Below are 21,502 nucleotides of genomic sequence, written 5' to 3'. Positions count from 1 at the left end.
TAATGGGGAAAAATGAAATCATGTGCCACTAATGCGATGTGATAAGAATACAACATCTTTTCTGTAACAGTCCTGCTAAAGTGCATAATCTAAATCTAATCATGATGAAATATTAATATATGACAAACCCAAACTGAAAGACATTCTACAAAATAACTGGCTTGTAATTTTCAAAAGCATCTAGGTCATGAAAGTCAGAGAAAGACTGAGAAACTGCTTCAGATTGAAGAACACTACAGAGGCATGACACTTAAATGCTGAATGTGACTTTGTACAGGATTTTTTTGCTAAGGGATTTATTGGGACAACTGGTAAAACCTGAACAGGGTCTGAGGATTAGATAATAGTAACATATTAGTGTTAATTTCCTAATTTCATTAGTTGTATTGTAGTTATTTAGGACAACTTTCTTATGTGTAGGAATTAAAAGAGCATTTAAGAGTGATGGGACACATATCAGCAATTTACTCTCAGATAGTTCTGGAGGTAAAGTTCTTTGCAGTGTACTTGCAACTTGTCTATAAAGTTGATGTGATCAAACTTTTAAGTAAAAGCAAATGAAGACTTTTTAGGTGAACTCTTTAGGAATAAATTATGTTTTAGGACTGTCTACTTAAAAATAGTTTCTCCAAACCTTTTTGACAACTTGAAACTTAGAGTTTTGCTAAATTAAGTTAAACGACGGAAAAAAGTTAAGTCATTCCCTAGTCAAATAAGATACTGGAACATCATTTACTGAACATAGGTTTCCTTTTATAGTGAAACTAAAGATATTTAGGACCATTAATGTTAGGTAACACACTAAAAGAATTTTTTTTCTATAAAACAGCATGTGCTTTTTTAGCAACCATAAATAGTATAAGTTTGCCAATCTACAGAATGCTAAGAAGACAGTTCATAATTGTTTACTTCTTGGTTTTCACTATAAACTGAAGTTTTTAAAGGTTAATTATCCTAATTAAACTATGTACTTAAAACTACTAAAAAATCTGAATATATAAGGAGTACAGATACATTTTGTTAAGGAAAAAGACAGTAATTTTGCTGGTTATTTCTAAATGGGAAAGAAAATATGGGTCAAATTAATATGAATATAGAAAGCTGTAGAGATTTAGAAGAAAAAAATCTTTAGGACAGAATTCTATGGGGACTTCCCTAGTAGCCCAGTTGTTAAGACTGTGAGATTCCACTGCAGTGGGCATGGGTTCAATTCCTGATCAGGGAACTAAGATCCCTTATGCTGCTAGGCAAGGCTAAAAACAAACAAAAAAAAAGAGAAGACAAGGAAGAAAGGAATTCTATGTGTAATCAGAACTATGATTGGAATAAATTTGAGTAGATAAATTTTAATATTAATGTAAGAGGATACAAAGCCTTAGTTTTATTTCTTTCTCTGTTAGGAGGACAAAGTTTCTTAGCATACTGACCTGCTTTTAATACCAGATTGTAAAGTTTCTTTATCTTTTAAGTAATCTGTTATAACTTTCTACATTTGCCTTGGAAATCTAAAGTCACTTGGTTAAGTGAATAAGTATTATTTCACAGTGACCTATGATACTGTTTTTAAAAACTATTTGATATTTCTGACAAAATTCCCAAAGATCAAATTTATATGAAGTTCATTTGACCTCCAGCTAACTTAGGTTTTCCAAGAGGGCGCTCGGGGCTTCCCCGGTGGCTCAGCAGTACAGAATCCGCCTGCAATGCAGGAGACACAGGAGATGCAGGTCTGATCTCTGGGTAGGGAAGATCCCCTGGAGAGGGACATGGCAACCCACTCCAGTATTTTTGCGTGAAAAATCCCATGGACAGAGGAGCCTGGCAGGCCACAATCCATGGAGTCGCAAAGAGTCAGACACAACTGAAGCAGCTGAGCAGAGCATGGCACAGCAAAAGAGCCCCAGAACACAAGAAAACTGTTTTATCTTGTTATCAAAGAAAGATATAAAACAATTAGGCTTATTTGGTATGTCAAATTACTTGGGAAGCATTGTCAATGAATGATAAAACTGTTTAAGTTTATATTGTTTGGGTAAATTCTATTAATATAGATATTCTAGAAATAATATGGAATATCTAAAAACCTGGTATGTACTAGTAAATTAAATGTTATCAGCCATAACTCTAGTTATTATCTTAACATATTGTATGTCACAGTAATAACCAAATTCATCTGCCAATTACACTGTCATCAGATCTTTAACCATGCCTTTTAAAGTCTTCTGTCAAAAAATAAATAAACAAATAAATAAAGTCTTCTGTCGTCCATAGACAATTATTTACTCTGCTGCTGCTGCAAAACAAGAAGCTTCATCTTCAAGAACACTCACAGAAAAGACTTTCTGACAAGTACAGGTTTCTGACAACTTGCAGATAATACTGCTGAACTGGTAAGAAATTAAATAATTATAATGGGAAACCTGATGACTTCATGGAACTGTTAACAGAAGATTCAGATCAAGGATTCGTCACAGGACTAAGTGCATGATGAATATAATTGGGGGGATTTTTTTTTAACAAAACTATTCCTGATTTTTAATCTTGTGCTTTCTAAATACAAGGAAACTCTTCCCCTCAAGATAATTATGACTTACGGCAATTTGATAAATTACACTTTTCTAAGTACAAGTGAAACATTTACCTTTTCTCTCTACTTGATTCCCCCAGAAACTGGAAACTCTTAGGTTCTCAGCAGCCTTATCAGATGGATAATGAAGATTACCTCCTGGCAGGTGCAGGAATCTCAAGATATTCTGAAGATCTTGAGAAGGGAAGAATCCACCCAAATCTTAGGTATCACAGACTGAATCTTACAGCACACCCTTGATCTGGCTTTCTTGGCCTTGAAAGACCTTTAAGAGTTCAATTTGAGATTCCTTATGAAACTTCCAGCACAGCTGAAAAAGAGCCTATATGATCAGTTATACTTATGTAAATAATCAGGCCAAGTTTATTGAAACCAGATTTGTTTTGCAAATAAATTAGCTTTAATCTGGCCATATTTGATGAAAACTAGGGTAATTTTAGAGAGAAAAAAATGTATTTCAGTGTATGTGCTGCTGAAGAGAGCACTAGAAAAAAATATATTTCAATGCATATTACGTCTTAGTGTTGTCTTTAAGGTTTTTCTATATTTACTGCCTAAAGACTCACTTCCAAAATAACTCTTTGTTATGTAATATTATTATAGAATTTAGTTACAATTTAATTGAATTATTAAGAGGACATTCTAAGTTTGTTTCTGGAGTTTATCACAGTAAATTATCTTTGGATGAAGATCAAATCCCCATAACCTGCAACTAGGATATTATGTATATTGGAAAAGACATCAGATAAAGGACTCTTTATAGCCACACTGGGAGGGGCCATATCAGGCTACCTCTCCTAAACAGACTGCAGCTCCTGTTTCTGACACCCAGCTCTGACTAACTGAGGCCAGCCCTACCAGATCAGGATGAGAAGAAAACATCTGAAGTAGAGAGCTGACCCAAAATGCTGGACCAGACTTGTATACTAATTACTTGGACAACTGCTCACACTTCTGCTTATAAATCAAATATTTATTTCTTGGGCTTAATCATATGCCAAGTTTCAAAAGTCAGCATGTTGAGTTTGTGGCCCATTACCAATGTCCAGTACTCCTGGGTTACCTTTGTGAATTTCTCCTTTCCAAAACTCTAATCGGATGGCCCTTAGAAATTTTAGTTTAGAAGAAACTTGAGTACCATGCAAGCTACCATCAATATTACTAAATGGGACCCTGTTACCTGGCCAATTTATGACACTTGCTCTGAAACTGGCCACAAAATATATAACATCTCCTTTTTACTAGATGTTAAGTATTGGGTAGCTCCTGATCCCAGTGGATTTATGGAACAAGTTTATGGCCTTGGCTCTCCCTGGGCTGATCAGGAAGATGCACAACTGGTTTCCCGTGGGCTCAAGGTCACCTACAGGCAGCCTTGGAACCAGGCCCTGCCAATCTGCCTTCAATTCCAGCATGCTTGGTTCAATGTTTTCCAATGGTATGACCATTTAGCTACAGAATCTGCTATTTCGCACTTGAAATATAAGATATCATTACTGACATAGAGGCTTTAATAAGATTTACTGAGTAGGCTTTGAATGATAGTTATTAAAGCCAGTAGCTTGCTCAATTCAGAAGTATACATGATGAGAAAAAGTGGTGCTACAGAACTGTAATATGACCCTTGAGATTCTAATTGCTTCCCAAGGGGGAAATTGTGCTGAAATACATACTGAATGTTGTATATTATATTCAATAGTCTTCTGATATAACTCATCTTGAAAGCTGGGTCTGACCCTTTGTGACCCCATGGACTATACAGTCCATGGAACTCTCCAGGCCAGAATACTGGAATGGGTAGCTGTTCCCTTCTCCAGGAGATCTTCCCAGCCCAGGAATCGAACCCAGGTCTCCTGCATTGCAGGCGGATTCTTTACCAGCTGAGCCATGAGGGAAGTCCAAGAATACTGGAGTGGGTAGCCTATCCCTTCTTCAGCTGATCTTCCCGACCCAGGAACTGAACCAGTGTCTCCTGCATTGCAGGTGGATTCTTTACCAGCTGAGCTACCAGGGAAGCCCAACTCATCTTAACACACATGAAGAATCAGATTTCTACTCTGAATAATCCTCTTCCCAATTTAGGGGAAATAATAGAAAAATGGTTTGGTTTAGGAGGCTCTGGCTTAAACTTTTAAACTACTGATCACATCTACAGTTCTCTATGAATTAATGAACATGCACAATCTATGTGGCAAGATAAAACTGGCATATATCCTACTAGACAACTTGAAATTAACCATTAGTCCTTGCCAGATATCTTACTAGTATAACTGCCTAAAAGGAAAGAAAGAACCAGGCTATTAAGACTCCAACATCAAGGAAAATGATAAACACAGGGTAGGAAAGCCATCACTGTGGCATCAAGGGACCAAATATTTGATTACCTAATGCTTTCTATCAAAAGATGAATGATCAAAGAAGGGAAATTAATGAAATAAAATTCCTATTTATGGAAAGACAAAAAAATTCTAAGTATAAATTTTTTCTCTGCTTGGGACTCCTCTCCTAAGTGGGTAATGTGTATCTGCATTAATCACACATACTTAGGAGATAACCTTCCTTATTAATCTTGTAAAGGGTCATGATGATTCACTACCAGCTCTGTACATGCAGATCTGGATTGTGTAAACTGTCAATACGTCATTTGAAGTACAATCCTTTGTCTCAAAAAGGTATATGACTATACTTTGACTTCTGACAGGGGGAATATTCCTCAGAGCTTTCTAAAAGACTATCTCCCAGGTTATAATCCTCAGGTTGACTGAAATAAATTTTTCCATTTCTCTCTTAGATATTAGCCTATTGATTAATTTTATTGTCACCGCTATATTTTATTCCAAATGGTTAGGAACATACCATTCATTGCCTAATTGAAAAGACAGATTTTATGAAGAATCTTCTGAGCACACAAGGTAAGCTCCACTCCATCCCTGTCCTCAAGAAGCTATGGTCCAAAAAAAAAAAAAAAGAAGCTATGGTCCAAACAGAAAGACAACCAGGTGAGGACAAGAGAGAGTAAAATCTTAAGAGACAATAGGAGGTAGCCCCAGGAAAAGAATTGTCAAGGGTGCTTGCAGAAAAAGGAACAACATGTGCAATAGCCTGTGGTGGAAAACGGCATTCTGAAAAATCAGTGTGGCACAGCAGTCAAGTGATTGTGTCAAGCATCTGAAGTGAGGCAAGAGGTTAGGACATCAAAAAACCTCTTGGGGATTGCAGGAGAGATTGGAAGATACTAGAGTCTACAGTAGTAATCCAGGTAAGAAATAATTGACTAAACAGCAGTAGTGGGAATACAGAGATCTTTGAATCAATGAAAACATTTATAAAAAGTAATATAAGCATATTTTGGGTCATCTGGATAGAAACCAACATCTCACAGCCTAGTACTGCCACAGGATTTCATGGCTCACTCTAATATTTTATTTATTGTTTCATCACAGGCCATTATGCTAGAGGTCTTTAAGCCAAGTACAGTCAGTGAAAGCCAAGTATCATTAAAATGCACAAAATAAGCAAAAGTCCTACAGTATATCAATGAAGAAAATGAAAAGATTATGCAGTCATGAGACTATAAGGTAGAAAGACAAACATAAAAGAATCTGCTCTGGGCTTCCCTGGTGACTCAGTGGTAAAGAATCCACCTTCCAATGCAGGTGACACACATTTGATACCACACGCCTCGGAGCCCACACACCACACACCACACACACACCACAACTACAACTACATTTGATACCACACACCTCGGAGCCCACATACCACACACACACCACACACCACAACTACTGAGCCTGCGCTCTCGAGCCCAGGAGCCACAACTATTGAAGCCCACTTGCCCGAGAGCCCATGCTCCACACAAGATAAGCCACCACAATCTGCTCATTGCAATGAAAGAAAAGTCCCTCCCCCCAAAAAAAGCCCAGCCCACATGCAGCAACAAAGACCCAGCACAGCATAAAATAATAAATAAATAAATTATATACAAAAAACAGAAAACAAAAAACACAAGAATATTAAAAAAAAAAAGAAACTCCTTTGTAGTAGTCATTATCGTAGATCCACTTTGAGTGACTTATAATGTAAAACCTGTCTTTTTACATATGTATCAACTTGCAATAGTTTCTTAGAAGTGCAGTCGTAAATATGTAATGAAGTTTTCACCAGTTTTAATTATATTATTTTGAAGTCATTAATAAATTATATAATCTATCAAAATAATGGATCAGCGATTTTAAAGGGGTCCAGAATATAACACTGTGACATAAAAATTATTTTGAGTAGAGGGCATGAGTTCCGAGAATCTGCCTAAAAGCACTTATCTGCCAAAAAGTACAGCCTTCCAAAATAACTCAAAAGAATTAAGTTGTCCAACACCTAAACATACGTTGTCACAAAATGATCAAGTCTCCCATTTATTCTAGTAAGGACTCATTTATTTTTCCTAAAAATCATTTTCCGTAACTGCTCTTTTCTCTCTCCTCTTCCCCTATTAAGATAGTATATAAATCTCAAATTCTCAAGGCATATTTTTATGAACCCTCATACGCATGAGTAAATTCTGCCTTTTCTCTTGCTATCCTGTCTTTTGCCAGTTTAACTCACAGGCTCCCAAGCACTAAAAACTAAGAGTACAGAGGAAAAATATTTCTTCTCCAACAACCTGAAACTAGTTTCATCTTAAAAAAAAAAAAGAAAAACAATAACCATAATAGTCACCCTAATGATGTTCTAACATGCTAAAAATCAGAAGACTGATCAATTTTGGCTTCAGCCAAACAATCCATTGCATTATTTATTAAGTTTGAATTATACTGCTTTTGTTATAATGTTCTTAATTTGTTTTGGTTTTACAATGGTACAATAGCTAAAACATGTGGAGTTTATACCTAGTTTTGTATATGTATATACATTTTATAAAAGGTAATTTAACATTGAGGTGGCAAAGAAATATTTAGCACCTACACATTACTTAAAAAAACTGATAAAGGAAACTGAACTGATAGGGTTCTTGGAATTGAATAGGGAGACACAATAAGCCTGTGGAACTGATGTGGAATTGAAGAAGGGAAGGAACCAAAAATGACTCCCAGGACTCTGACCTGTGCAACTCGGTAGATGACAGTGCCATACATTAGGACAGGAGGGGGAGAAAAGAACTGCAGAAGGCAGGGAATAACAAAACAGAGAATGAAGAATTGTTTTAAGTATACTTTAAGTGTCACCAAGAAATTCAAGTGGAACTAGAAAGACATCTATTTTCAGCAAAAGAGATAGGTTTCAGCTTATGATATAACTTTGGAAATCACTGGCATACAGTGTTTGATATCACAAGAATTAATAATATCATGCAGGGTGTATGTACAGAGTAAGAAAAGAGCCAGCCATAGAAATCATGTGAAATAATACATGTTTACTGTTAATTTTTAAAATATTATTTATTATTTATTTATTTTTACTGCTCTGGGTCGTCACTGCTACACACAAGTTTTCTCTCATTGCGGTGCTCGGGCTTCTTGTTGCAGTGGCTTCTCTTGATGCAGCTCAAAGGCTCAAGAGCACGGGCACAGTACTTGTGGCATACAGGCTCAGCTGCTCCAAGGCATGTAGACTCTTACCCAGACCAGGGATCAGGCCCATGTTCCTTGCACTGGCAGGTGGTTTCTTAACCACTGGGCCACAAAGGAAGCTCATATTGTATTGTTTTGTTTTGTTTAGAAAGGAAGAAAAAGAAGGGAACTAGGTTAGAAAGCTCCAAAGATCACCAAAATTTTAGGAGAAAGAGAGCAATTAGAGAGAGGGACGAAAAATATTTTTTGTAACTTAAAAACCAAGAAATTATTTGTGGCCTTATTAAGGGCAGTTTTGGTAGATGTATAAAAGTAGAAGCCAAATTAGAAATTATATTAAAGAAACAAATGAGAGATTAAAATAAATGCAGGTGACTGCTTCTCAATCACCTAACCAGAAGCTTCAGAAACAAAGAGAACCTAGGTTCTACGTTTACAAATTCCAATTTTATACTTGATGAAATCCCAGAACCTAAACTAGTAAAATTTATGGTCTAAATTTTACCACTGTACATGTACTGGTGATTCTCACATACTTCAGAATAAACTTTATGAACTTTAGAATCCACTGATACATAAAAATGATACTCCCAGAATGATTTCCCCAACGACTTGAGGTCTTGTATTCTTAAACAACTCATTCACCAATCCATTCAGTAAATATATGCATGTGCTCAGTTGCTCAGTCGTGTCTGACTCTTAGTGACTTTATGGACTGAAGCCTGCCAGTATCCTCTGTCCATGGGATTTTCCAGGCAAGAATACTGGAGTGGGTTGCCATTTCCTCCTCCAGAGGATCTTTCAACCCAAGAATTGAACCTGCATCTCCTTCATTGCAGGTAGGTTCTTTATCAGTGAACCACCAGGAAGCCCCAGTAATAAACAATGAGCTACTACTTGCCAGGACAGTTTACACTTTCTACCTACCATTCATGAATTCAAATGACTAAACCAGTTCAAATTAATCCAAGGCTCTCTTGAATATGGTTCCATTAGTTACGGTGTCCTACATGAAAGTAAATAAAAGTTACAGAAAAGTAGCCAAATATTCAAAACATTGTGCTTTAGATGGCAATGTTTTACTTAAATTTTGAAAAGTTCCTTCTGCATGTGTGCTTTTAAATACAACAGATCTGGAGAACAAGTCAATTATAGAGAGAAAAAAACGATTTAGCACCTCTACCTGACATCAAAATACACTCAGATCACTTACAGTTGACCAATTGACACTATAAGTGCAACAAATGGATGCTACTGCATGAGGACAACTTGTGGATCAGTGACTAAATAGAACGGCTTTAAAGAAAGCAATGAAAGGGGCAAGAGCAAATGCTAAGAATCAAAGTGGGGGCATCGGCAATTTCAAGAAGTACAAGACATTTATGAGATGTGATGCTGAAACAGCAAAGAAATGGACTCAGTACTAGCAAAAGTGAGGGTCTGGTCATGTATTAATTATAATCCAAAGGAAACTATGCTGGGTGGCAATTTCAAAAACTATCAGCATTTACGCTAAGTATATATATCTACCTACATAAAGAAACCAAAGAAAAGCTTCTGTTCCTTGATCCAGGCATAACCACCAGGCAAGCTGAATAAATAAGACTGCCAAGTTTAAATCTAGGTTCCACAACACATTAGCTGTGTAACCTTGAATGAGTTGCTTGACCACTCACCTTTGTTTCCTGGTCAGTAAACCTAACAGTTCTCATATCACAGGGCTGTTATGAGGATTAAATGAAATGATGCATAGAATGCAGTCTAGCACAATGACTAGGAATAGAGTAAGTACATGATAAATGCTAATTCTTATTGTTACTATTTTATTTCTTTTAGGAATTCCCAGTCTATCAGCAAAGTCCAAACAGACACTCAATGTAGTAAATTCTACTAGAGGTATGCAAAGTCTTATGGGCTTCCACGGTAGCTCAGACAGTAAAGAATTTGCCTGCAGCACAAAAGACGTGAGTTGAATCCCTGGGTCAGGAAGATCCCCTGGAGAAGGAAATGGCTACCCACTCCAGTATTCTTGCTTGGAGAATCCCATGACTAGAGGAGCCTGGCGGGCTATAGTCCATGGAGTCACAAAGGGTTGGACATGACTGAGTGACTAAGCCTGCACACGGGCAGTCCTGTAGGACTCCAAAGTTACTGTGCCCACTGAAAACATTAAAAGGAACTCAGCCACAACAATCAATGTTAGAGATCACATGCCAATTTTAGTCTCAGCACTAAAGACTTCATATGGGACTTCCTTCCCTGGTTGCACAGTGGATAAGAATCTGTCTGCCAATGCAAGGGACACGGGTTCAATCCCTGATCTGGCAAGACCCCACATGCCCTGGAGCAACTAGGCCCCTGCACCACCACTACTGAGCCCTCATACCCTAGAGCCTGTGCTCCAAAGAGAGGTTGCTGCAATGAGGAATCTGCGCACGCAAGGGAGTAGCCGCAGAGGAAAAGCCCACACAAATCAACCAAGACCCAGCGTGGCTAAAAATAAATAACCAATTTTTTTAAAAGACTGCCTGTATTAAAAATACACAATCATAATTATGGTTTACCTCATAGAAACTAAAAGAGATTTACATTTCTGCCATGCCCAAAATAGAGATATGAACACAAGTCTAGCATTTAAACTGATGACTAACCCATACATCACATTCTACTATGTTTCAGCTGATAGTATCAGACACAACTTGGTGACTGAACAACAATAACTGTACAAAAATCCACAGAAAATTTCACCAGAAAGAAAACAGTTGAAAATGAGCTCGTCTTATAATGAACAAGTCAATACATGTTTAGTGAACTAAACTGCAAATACCCAATTCTAAAATCATTCAACAAAACTGGTAATTTCTTAAATGTGCTAGACACCATGCGAGTCTGCTGGAGAGAAGATGATGAGCAAAAACAGATATTCTTGCCCTCATAGGACTTACAGTCTAGAGGGAAAACATACTATTTTATAAAATTATAATGTAACAGGGGAATGAATCTGGGTGGAAGAGAGAATGTAGAATATCCTTCTCACTCTTAACCTATAAGGGGAAAAGCTGAGTATTACATAAATATTACAAAAAGTGTTAATAAAACTACAGTTTCTAACTGCCTTGACAAAGTGACTCAAATAGTCAACAAAGGAGCTAATTACAAGTGGGAGTCATGATTTGCTTTTAGTCTTTATTATATGATAATCAGATGAAAATCTGCCAGTTTAAGTAGTCTTGCAGTTTCAGTGTCAACTTCTGCAAAGGAAATGAAGGTACCCAAATCTACACAGAGACTTAGAAAAACCATTCTAGACAACCTTTGGATTGTAGTACAATGTAACAATCAACCACAGAAAGAAATGTCCAGATATATGAGGTATTCTGTAATAACACTATACAATACGAAAGTAAGTTACAGAAAAACAAGAGTTGACTCAATCAATTTTTAAATTATAATCTTAAAAAAAAAAAGGAAGCTCCAACCAACTGAACTCTAATGCATACTTTAGGCATGCTACATTAAACCTAAAGCATGAGAATTCAATAGTATTTAAGCAGCAATAAGTGCCTAGAAAGAGTTAACAAAAAAAATTAGATCCAGCACTGAACTTTTCTTTCACCTTTTAGAGAAATACCCTTCCCTCCAATTCTCCACCACATCCCTACTCTCTTTATTATTAGTGGAGTGATCAATGTGAACAATAATGGAACCCAATGCAGGATATTAGCCATTTTACTAAGACTACTTTTACAAAAAAACTTTAGAAATAGGGTTTATAAAAAGAATGTCAAAGTTATATCTAAACAAGGGTGTATACCATATGACCCAACTATTCTACTTTTATGCATTTATCAAAGAATACAAAAGCACTAATTCAGAAAGATGTATGTACCCCTGTGCTCACTACAGCATTATTTACAGCAGCCAAGATATGGAAATAACCTAATTGTCCATCAATGGATGAATGGATAAAGATGTTATAGACACACACACAATGGAATATTAATATAATTCAGCCATAAATAGAATGAAATCCTGCCATTTGCAAGAACATGGATGGAACTTGAAGGTACTATGCTAAGTGAAATAAGCAGACAAAGAAAGATAAATACCATGTAATTTCACTCATATTTGGAAGCTAAAAAAACAAAGTAAGTGAACGGACAAAATAAAACAAAAACTCACCAATACAGAGATCAGATTAGTGGTTACCAGAAGGGAAGGGGGTTGGGGAAATGGGTGAAGGGGTCAACTGTATAGTGGTGGATGGTAACTGGACCTGTGGTGGTGATCACTTTGTGGTGTATGTCGAATTATAATGCTGTACACCTGAAACTTATTTTCTAGAAAGTGGGGGTACACATTTGCAATCCTATGACTTCCTTCCCTATCTGACTCCCAAATTGGCTCTGAGCAAGCTGTGTACACGGACTCCTTTTTCATTCTCTTTTGTAATCCTAAGGACAGAACTGGATCAAATCAACATAGTGACAACATCTCCAATACAGTATACCCAATGGCTAAACTGCTTTACCATTTCAAAATATTCAAAACTATACTTACGTATAAGTTTGCAAGCATATTTGCAGGATTTACCATTTAAAGCTCCTGTAGAAGTGCAACTTAAAGAAAAAATACAGTCATATGGCATCTTGCTTAAGAGTTTTGGTCTTAATGTCTTAAAGTCATTTCATCCTCAGTGAAAATGCAACTAACTAGCCTAGAATAAAAAATAGTTTACATAATCTGTTACCATAAGTTTGGGAAAAAACAACTGATTCAACTTAATACCATTTCAGTGCTTACTCTCACTTATTCTTGCTACTGCCTACATACTTGCCTACTCATAGACATTTTTAAAAGTCTTTTGGAGCCTTCTTTGTAAAGAAACCAGTAGTCTCTAAAAACAATGTAAATTAGCTATTTTAGTCAGTGGTTATTTTCTCGAACTCCACAGAAATCTTAGATTTCAATGGGAAACTGAAGCATTTTAATATTATTCTACTAGTTTTGTTTCCAAGAACTAAAGATTTATAAGTAAACTGGTAACCCATCTCCCAACAGATGTTGGGAGAACATCTGTCTTTATTATAAGTTCTTTATGATTATAAAGAACTTAGCAAATCACAACATAGGACAATTTAAAGAATCCTAGAAAGAGTATAAAATTAGAAGACATCCTCACACCGAATGACAAATTATAGTGCCACATGTACACTCTGGTCAGAGGTCCAGAGAATTTGTGTCCAATCACTTTCCAAGTGATGTAACGACCTCTGGAAATCAAACAGGAGATCCTCCCCTTCTAAAGCTGAAAAACTGAACAGGTGGCCTAGGTACAATTCGGGGAAGGTTCAGGGAGAGAGGAGCAGGTCCTAAAGAGGCAAAGCATAATCCTCCATTCATCTCCGCAGGTTCACACTGAGTACTTTAATGCAGGCCTGACCGGACCGAAATTAATCAGACCCCAAACCGTGCTCTCCAGAAGACGAAGGTGAGGTGGCGCGGAGAGAAAGGGCACATAAACAGATGCCAAGAGCCTTGCATGCGAGTTGTGAGTTAATGACGGCGTCTGTGTTTTTCACCCATGTATACCCAGGGCGTTTTATACAGCAAGTGCTCAGCAACTGTATGCTGAACGAAAGAATAAATAAATAAATATGAAACACTAAGCAAGTCGCGGTCCCTGTGGCTCAGCCTCCCAGCTCCAGGCGCTCCTGACCCTGGCAGGGAAGTCACTCTCGCCTGATGTCCCCTCAGACGGAGGCAACAACCAAAGGTCAACTCGGGCCGGGGCCCAAACTTCGCCTTCCCCAACTCTTAACACCCAGAGGTACTTACCGTTGGTGTAGGGAGACCCCGACGCCGAGGCGGCCCCATTCTGGGCCTGGAGGCCGGTGGAGGCGCCGCCAGAGGCGGGTATCCCGGGCTGGGACATGACGACGACGTTTATAGGGGTCTGGTCGGGGTCTGCGACAGCCCCAAGCCAAGAGTTGAAAAACGACGGCTGGAAGCCAGAGATGGGGCTAACGACTTAGGACTGAAAGCCGGATTGAGAGAGGGCGGCGCAGGGAGCCCTACGCATGGCGCCGCATTCTCCCCAGTCCGCCGGCGGTCAGAGCTTGGCCTGGGTGCCGAGGCTTGGGTGTCGGGCCGCTGGGGCCGCGAACGCCGGGTTGTAAAGCAGCAGCCAAGCGGAGACAGACTAAGGGAGGCCCCGACCGGAACTGCCTGTCAGCCGCTGGGCGCGCAGGCGCAATCGGGACACGTGGCACTTCCGGCTCCGGCCTCGCAGCGGCAGCCTCAGTCGGTGAGCTCTTCTCTCCCGGCGGGGCTGCCCTGAGCCACCTGACAGCTCCGGGTGTCCCGGCCCGAAGGACCGTGCTCGGCCTCTCCTGCCACGTCACTGACTCTCACTGTCGGCCGGAAGTGGCGTGTGTCACCGACACGGAAATCCCCGCCGTCGTGAACGCGGCAAGGCCGGGATCTGAGGACAGTCAGGGTTTCAGTGGCAGCTTTCGAGGGGTGGGACTGACAGTTCTCCAGTTTTTGTGAAGATTACCTGAGAGGACAGACTTCATTGTCCTCTGTTGAACCGATTAATGTTCATCACGGTATTTCATTTCACATTTCATCATATTCCAGGTGTAATTTATAAGGGATTTTTTTTAAAGGTTAATTAGGTATAGGTGTTCAAAGTAATCAAATCGAAGAGGAGGCCTTTGCTTTTTGACCTGAAGATTCAAAAGTAATTTTAATTTTGAAACTCGCTGATTCATATAGCAAGTCATGCCAGAGTTCATTAACATATTTAAATGGCAATTTTATTTCCTCTTCTAAGAGTTTACAGTAAAGTACAACATTCAAACTTCCTTTCTAGGCAAGGTGACTTTTTTTCTTGCAAGTAGACTTTTTTTTTTTTTTTTACTTTTGAGACTAAGGGGAGGTAGAAACTGGAATGATTAGACAACATAGTTAATGACATCAGTGATCATATTAGCCACCTTCCTTATACTTAGGTTTTTCCTGTCCTGAGCTGATGATAAAGCCCTCCTTTCAACTATAGACTTGTGTCGTTGACTAAAATGTCTTGCCAAGGGTTTCAAAATCTGTGAAAGGTGAAATACATCTTAACTCATTTAATATCAAATGCCTACTATGAAATGTTATATTACATACAAAAAGTAAGAACTAAACTGCTGTGAGAGGCCTGAAAACAGTAAGAATTCAAATAACTACCTGTTAATTTTTATCTTTTTTTTAACATTTGCCTCATATGTGTAAAAATGTGTTTGCTGTGCATGAAATTGAAAAACTCAATTCCTTTGTACAAGATACAGGTACAAAGTCTTTAGAATGAAGATGATACTTTTGGTCAAAATGTTTTTAGCTTAGGGCCCCATAACAAAAATCCCAAAGCATATGTCCCAAGACCACTTGAAAAGATACACAATCACAAGCCTCTCAATGGTTTTAAGATACATAAACACAAGTCTATTTTCTGAGAAAATAGACCTCAGAAACTCAACCTCCCTGAGCTTAGAAAAATCAGTGTTACTCTTCAAAAGAGCAAATCCAAAAAAAAAAAAAAAGAGCAAATCCTTAGGCCTGGACTCAAACTTGCATTAGTTTAATTTTTTATGCAACATTTTAATGATCTTGGTTTACTAACCTTGGCATCCGAGTTGGATTTGGTTAAATCAAGTTTTCTTTGGACTTTGTTCTGTTTAAGCAATATCTCTGTTCAGCAAAAAAACAACAGCAGCAGCAGCAACTGATGAAGAAGAATTAGCCATTTTAAAAAGCAAGTAACCTCTGGTTCAATCAGGTTAAATAAATGTAAATAATTTGCTAATAAGTAAACAATGCTTTTTCTAAAATGTGTCACACCCCTATGTATCCCTGTTGCTATTATCACCCCCCACTCCAAAAACAAAAACAAGAAACAAAACTATGGTTAAGTCTTTCAAGTGTCTTTTACATTTTCAATGTAACAGCTTTAAAATATTGAAGGAAAAGGCATTATTTGTCATCTACACACCCTGAGGAATAGTAGGAAAGTAAGTTTAAGTAACTGAGGTGAGAAAACAAACTTAAACAGTTAAGTGCTTTTCATATTTAAATATCCACACAAGTGCCAAATCCTCTGGCTTCTTAAAGTGTGGCCACATAAATTTTATGGAAAAATTATTAGTACTATTACCAGTTGTTAAAGTTATTGATATTTCTTTGATCAATTATTATATCTACCCTATACTACCATACACTTTTCTAAACTAATGTCAATAATATATTCTACTTTGTAATCCTTGATTTCCAGAACAGGACCCTTCTACCACATATGCCTCTCCACATACCTATGTATCACATTTTCTGTATATTATTTTCAGAGCCTTCAACCCTGTTCAAGAAAATTATAAACAATAAAATAAGTGACACAAAAGTGTTTCAGTAAAGAGGCAGCATTATACTAAGAATATTTCATAGTATACTATTTCATTGACTTTTGATTCCTTAGTTAGACCCAAAAAAGGGAGATGCATTCCTAATAAAATCTGCTGATGTGCAGATGTGGACTTAGGCTCAGGCCAGCCTAAGTCCACTTTGCCTGCCTGCTCATAACTACTGAGCTGTCAGCTGATAAGCAGGATCAATTCTGCTTATTTTTCAGGATAATGGAAATTATTTTAGGTCTTCTAGTTATTTTTTAAAATTTGTCCTATTTCAAACAAAGAACTAGTTTCAATTACAAACAGCAGGTTTCTTTTGAAACTGTCTTGTGGTTCCGTTTTATAAACAGTGCCTTTGGCCTCATTTGCCTCTCACAGGACATCTGTTTGTATCCGAAGTCAGTGGTTCTGAAGGTGCAAGCTCAGTTATCCCACACCAAGGTAGTAAATTGCTTTCTTTGAAAACTTTTCAATTTTATGTAGTTCTCACTGCCCACTCTAGTTAGTTTTCCTCATCTCACACTTGAACTATCGGGATGGTCTTTCTGCTTTCAATCTCTCCCACCCATCCTTCATGTTGAACTGAGCTTCAAAGTACTGATTCCACTTTTATTTTCCTATACCTCTAAACCTGTAATTGCTCCCTTTACCTGCTCCATCAAGTTAAAGTTTCTCTGCGTGAGTTTTCTCTTCTCATTCTGAGTAAAATCCAAAGTCTGACTCATAGCCTTCAAGGCTTCAGATCACTCAGCCAGCCTTATTATCTCTCTCATCATCTTCTACACTCCCTCTCACTCACTACTCCAGACACACTCACTATTAGTTTTTTTTTTTTTAAGACCTAAAGGAACAACTCTGTACAAAGAATACGTCATTGACTTTGATTCCTTATTTAGGAATAAGGAATCTCTCTAGGCATACAAGCACAAGTCTGCCTTAATTCTTATTTCCATTACCTGGGATGCTCTTCCCCAAGACACTCATCCAGCTCATTCTCTCACCCTTTCTTTAGTCAAATGGTACCTAATGGTGAGGCCTTTTCTGAACACCCTGTACAACAGCATACTCTCCCTACTGACTTTCTATCCCTCCCATCCTTTTTTTTTTTTTTTCTTCACAGCACTTACCAACATTGTTATATATTTGTGTTGGTTGGGAAGATCCCCTGGAGAAGGAAATGGCAGCCCACTCCAGTATTCTTGCCTGGAAAATCCCATGGACCGCGGAGCCTGGTAGGCTACCGTCCATGGGGTCCCACAGAGTCGGACACGACTGAGCGACTTCTTTCACTTTCATGCTTATCTTTCTTCAATGGAATAAAATTTTATATACCTCATGAAAGTTTTAAGGTAATCATTTTGATTTCATGTCTGTCTCCTTGGTTAGACCATAAGAGAGACCAGGGCCTGTGTCCTGTTCAACTCTGTATTCTCAACACATAGTTTGGGGCCTCACATTTAACAGGTGTTCAGTGAACATTTTTGAATGGATAAATTGATAAGTGTCATCTCTTCCAATCTTCTATTCAGAATATTTTGACCCTCATTTGTTCACTACTATAAGTTCCTATTGCACTTGGAGACTAAATCATACCACTAGCACTTATTTCTGAAGTATCATGTTCTCTAATTCTTTTATTCTTAACTATTATGCTACATGTGTCCCATCTGATACTGACCTGTAGTGTAGCTGAAATACTGTCAGTGTCTGGTCAGACTTTATTTCCTCTGGGTAGCTGGTACAATATCAAAGGCCCACTCTTTCCTTATATCTCTCTGTCCCTGCCTATCCACATATACTCTGGCACCATGGTATCAGAAATCTGAAATATAAATTCCCTTCTAAACTATTTTTTCACCATATTCTCTACTGGATGACCTCATCAGCTCCTTCATTAATTGATTTATTCATTCATTCAACAAATACTGATTAAATGCCTTCCGTAGGACAGGCACCAAGAAAAAACAACAGGACAGACAGGGTCTCTTCCTTCTGTGGAGTTTTCAGTGGAGGAAATGCAATAAAAATGTAAATAAATATACCTTTTTAAATTTTGAACTTGATAAGTGCTGTTGAGGTACTGGTAGTAAGATAGAGACTAGGAAGCAGGGACTTGATGTAGATAGGATGGTTAGGACATGAGGTGACATTTAAAGCTGTGATCTAAAGGACAAGGAAGTTAGCTATACAAAGGGAGAATATGGGGAGAAGTAGGACTCTGGGCAAAGGGAACAGCACCTACAAGAGCTCAGAGACAGGAATGAGCTTGCTGTGGTGAGCAAGACAGAATGGCACAAGATGAGATTGGAGAAATATAGGAGGCAGAGCAGCAAGAGCCTTATAAGGCATTGTAAAGACTTTATAGACTTTGGGAAGCAATTGAAGAATGGTAAACAGTAGAGTAATTAAATTCATGCTTTAATATGAATGCATCAAAAAATCAATCCAATAGCTGTGAAGATAACCAATTGATGGGGAAAGAAGAGTTGCTGCAGTAACCCAGGCCACAGATGATAGTGACGTGCAGTAAGGTGGTTGTACAGGAGATAGAAGTAGACTCACTAAGCCAGGTTAAATCTTGGAACTTTGATATTTCCTCTACTTTTGCTACCAACATGTAATCAATCACATATAGGTTCTAACTTCTATAATTTCTCACACCTGACTCTCTCTTTGTTCCCACTGACCCAGCACTGCCCCATATTACCTCTCACCTCTGTGATTGCAGCTGTCTCATTACGAATCTCAGTTTTTAGTCCTTATCTGTTCCAATACAACCCACACACTGCTGCCAGAGCAAACTTTCAAAAATAGGATTCTGACCCTGTTCCTGTTCTGCTCAGAACCTCCAAAAGGCTCTATAGCTTGGGAGTCTACATCCTTGGTGGATGTAGTGGAAAGCTATTTAGTCAAAGCATAATACTTGCCTGGTGCTTTGCCCATCTCTGTTCCTTTCTAAATGTTATTCTCACATTATGATATTATCCCTGCTGAATATTAATCCCCATTTTACATATGTAGTAACTGAAACTTCAAGTGGTTAATGTTAGAACCATAATCTGTAGCTGTACTCTATTAAAATACAGTCATTAAAATTAATGATTTAGAAGAATACTTGATTATATTGAAATGTTTTTAATTTTAAATGTTTTACAAAACTGTTCATAGTAGGATTATAATCTTATAAAAATGTTTATATCTGTGAGGTGTGACAGAGGATGATTTTTGTTTCCATTTTTCTTGACTTTCCAAACTTTTTAACCATGATTGTGTATTACTTTTATCATGATATTAGTCATCAAAAAGCTCAAGGGTAAGTATCTTACATATCCTGTAAGGCTCTCCTCAAACACTGATATCTCCTGCCTCTCCACTCCCTCACCCCTACCAGAAGCTTGTAGTTTGTTATCCTTTCTCTCCTCCTACCTTCTTTTATAGTCAGTTGTGAATTAAAATATCTCCCAGTCAAATCAAAAGGTCCTGGAAGAAAAAGACTGTCTTGCTTATTGTCATTCCCCCATTCCTAATCGATTTACAGTCTATTGCTGAAGTCAGCAGGAATCATAATCTAGATTTCTATCTAAAGGCTAACTCTAATGCCAAGGATATCAGGAAATCTTTTCAATTCTGGAAAAGAGCTGTGGCATAATCTTGAGAAGTCCAGTGAAGTGCCTCAAGCCACTTAAAAAAGTATTTACTGTCTGGGGGAGAAAGGCTCAAGAGGGAGACGATATATGTATAATTATGGCTGATTAGCATTTTTGTGTGGGAGAAACCAACACAACACTGTAAAGCAATTATCCTCCATTTTTTTAAAAAAAGTATTTATTAAACCAAACTGAAGACTAGATCTGTGGAAAGGAGAATAAAGGAAAACCCAGAATAGAATAGCAGGCTTCTCCAACTTAGACCAATGGACTCGAGTGAAATTCTTTATCCCCCTGAGGACAAAAATGGACCTAAAAGTCTTTTATGAATGAATCACTTGCTCGAATGTATTCAGCAACTATAGTATGCCAAGCACTGAAAATATGTTCAACAGGAGAAAAGGCAGATACGGTTCTTGACCTAAGGAAGCTGACAGAATGCCTGTTGGGGAGGCTATAGATAAATAATCATACATTTTAATTGTAAAATTATAAGCAAGATTACTTCAATCAATCATAAGATAAATTGTACAGTTGCTGGGGAAACCTGAAATAAAAGGCTTAACTGAATCTGAGAGGGAGTCTGATGAGAGAGCTATTGGTGCTGAGACCTGAAGAGTGTGTAGGAGTTAGCCTGGTGGAGGGAGCTATCTGCGGAAGCCGTTCTGGCAGAAAGAATGACAAGTGAGAAGCGAGGACCAATGGAGTAAGTCATTTCCTGAGGCTGGGATGAAAGAGGCGGAGATCCAACACAGCCAGTAATAGGCTTGTTGGGAATCTATCGAATAACTGCTTCAGTCCCCAAGCACCTCCTTGTTCTGTCTGCATCACCGAGAAAGAATCCTAGGCTTGAGAGCAATCTTGGAAGCCCTGCCATCACATTTTCATTCAAGGCACCCGAGTATTCCTATTTGAATAAATTTAAGAAAAGTAACATCCATGAGCAAAAAACAGCAGAGTCAAGACAGTCTTAAAGATCAACATTCATTAGTAAAGAACGACGGAGTAAAGACAGCCTGTTGAAAGCTCAACACATTATCTGGCACATAGTTACATTTTGTAAATTACTCGTTGAACTCAAGAAACAGGTGCACTGTGAAAATGTAATTTTAAAAAAAGAAAAGAAAGAAAAGAGGATGTCACGTATAATTTCCCCAAGCTAAACACCGGTGTTACCTTCTCTGCCTGAAACTCCTTCAGGCCTGTGTGGGCAGCAGGTCCCACCTCGCAGCGCACTCAACCGCGGGATTG

General features: G+C 38.1%; 1 protein-coding gene and 1 long non-coding RNA gene across 4 annotated transcripts in view; both read right to left on the bottom strand.

Moving 5' to 3' along the window:
• Positions 1–14,544, bottom strand: part of SEC24A (SEC24 homolog A, COPII coat complex component) — a 71,781-nt gene extending 57,237 nt beyond the window's left edge. The window contains exon 1 of one of the 3 annotated variants that reach the window (XM_065918572.1): positions 13,996–14,544. In XM_065918572.1, coding sequence (XP_065774644.1) covers positions 13,996–14,092 — 97 coding nt within the window. In that variant the 5' untranslated portion in view covers positions 14,093–14,544. The remainder of the gene's footprint in view (positions 1–13,995) is intronic. The other 2 variants (XM_065918571.1, XM_065918570.1) reach the window with 2 other exon arrangements.
• Positions 14,545–14,703: 159 nt separating this feature from the next.
• Positions 14,704–21,497, bottom strand: LOC136156122 (uncharacterized). The gene is made up of 3 exons (XR_010660907.1): positions 21,428–21,497; positions 15,827–15,928; positions 14,704–14,888 (listed from the first exon to the last, which is right to left on the bottom strand). It is a non-coding gene; the product is annotated as an uncharacterized lncRNA (long non-coding RNA).
• Positions 21,498–21,502: the final 5 nt, after the last annotated feature.

The sequence above is a fragment of the Muntiacus reevesi genome, chromosome 1 (genome assembly GCF_963930625.1).
Source record: "Muntiacus reevesi chromosome 1, mMunRee1.1, whole genome shotgun sequence".
NCBI lineage: Eukaryota > Metazoa > Chordata > Mammalia > Artiodactyla > Cervidae > Muntiacus > Muntiacus reevesi.
The sequence above is the reverse complement of the archived record's forward strand: the minus strand, read 5'-3'. Positions and strand labels throughout refer to the sequence as shown.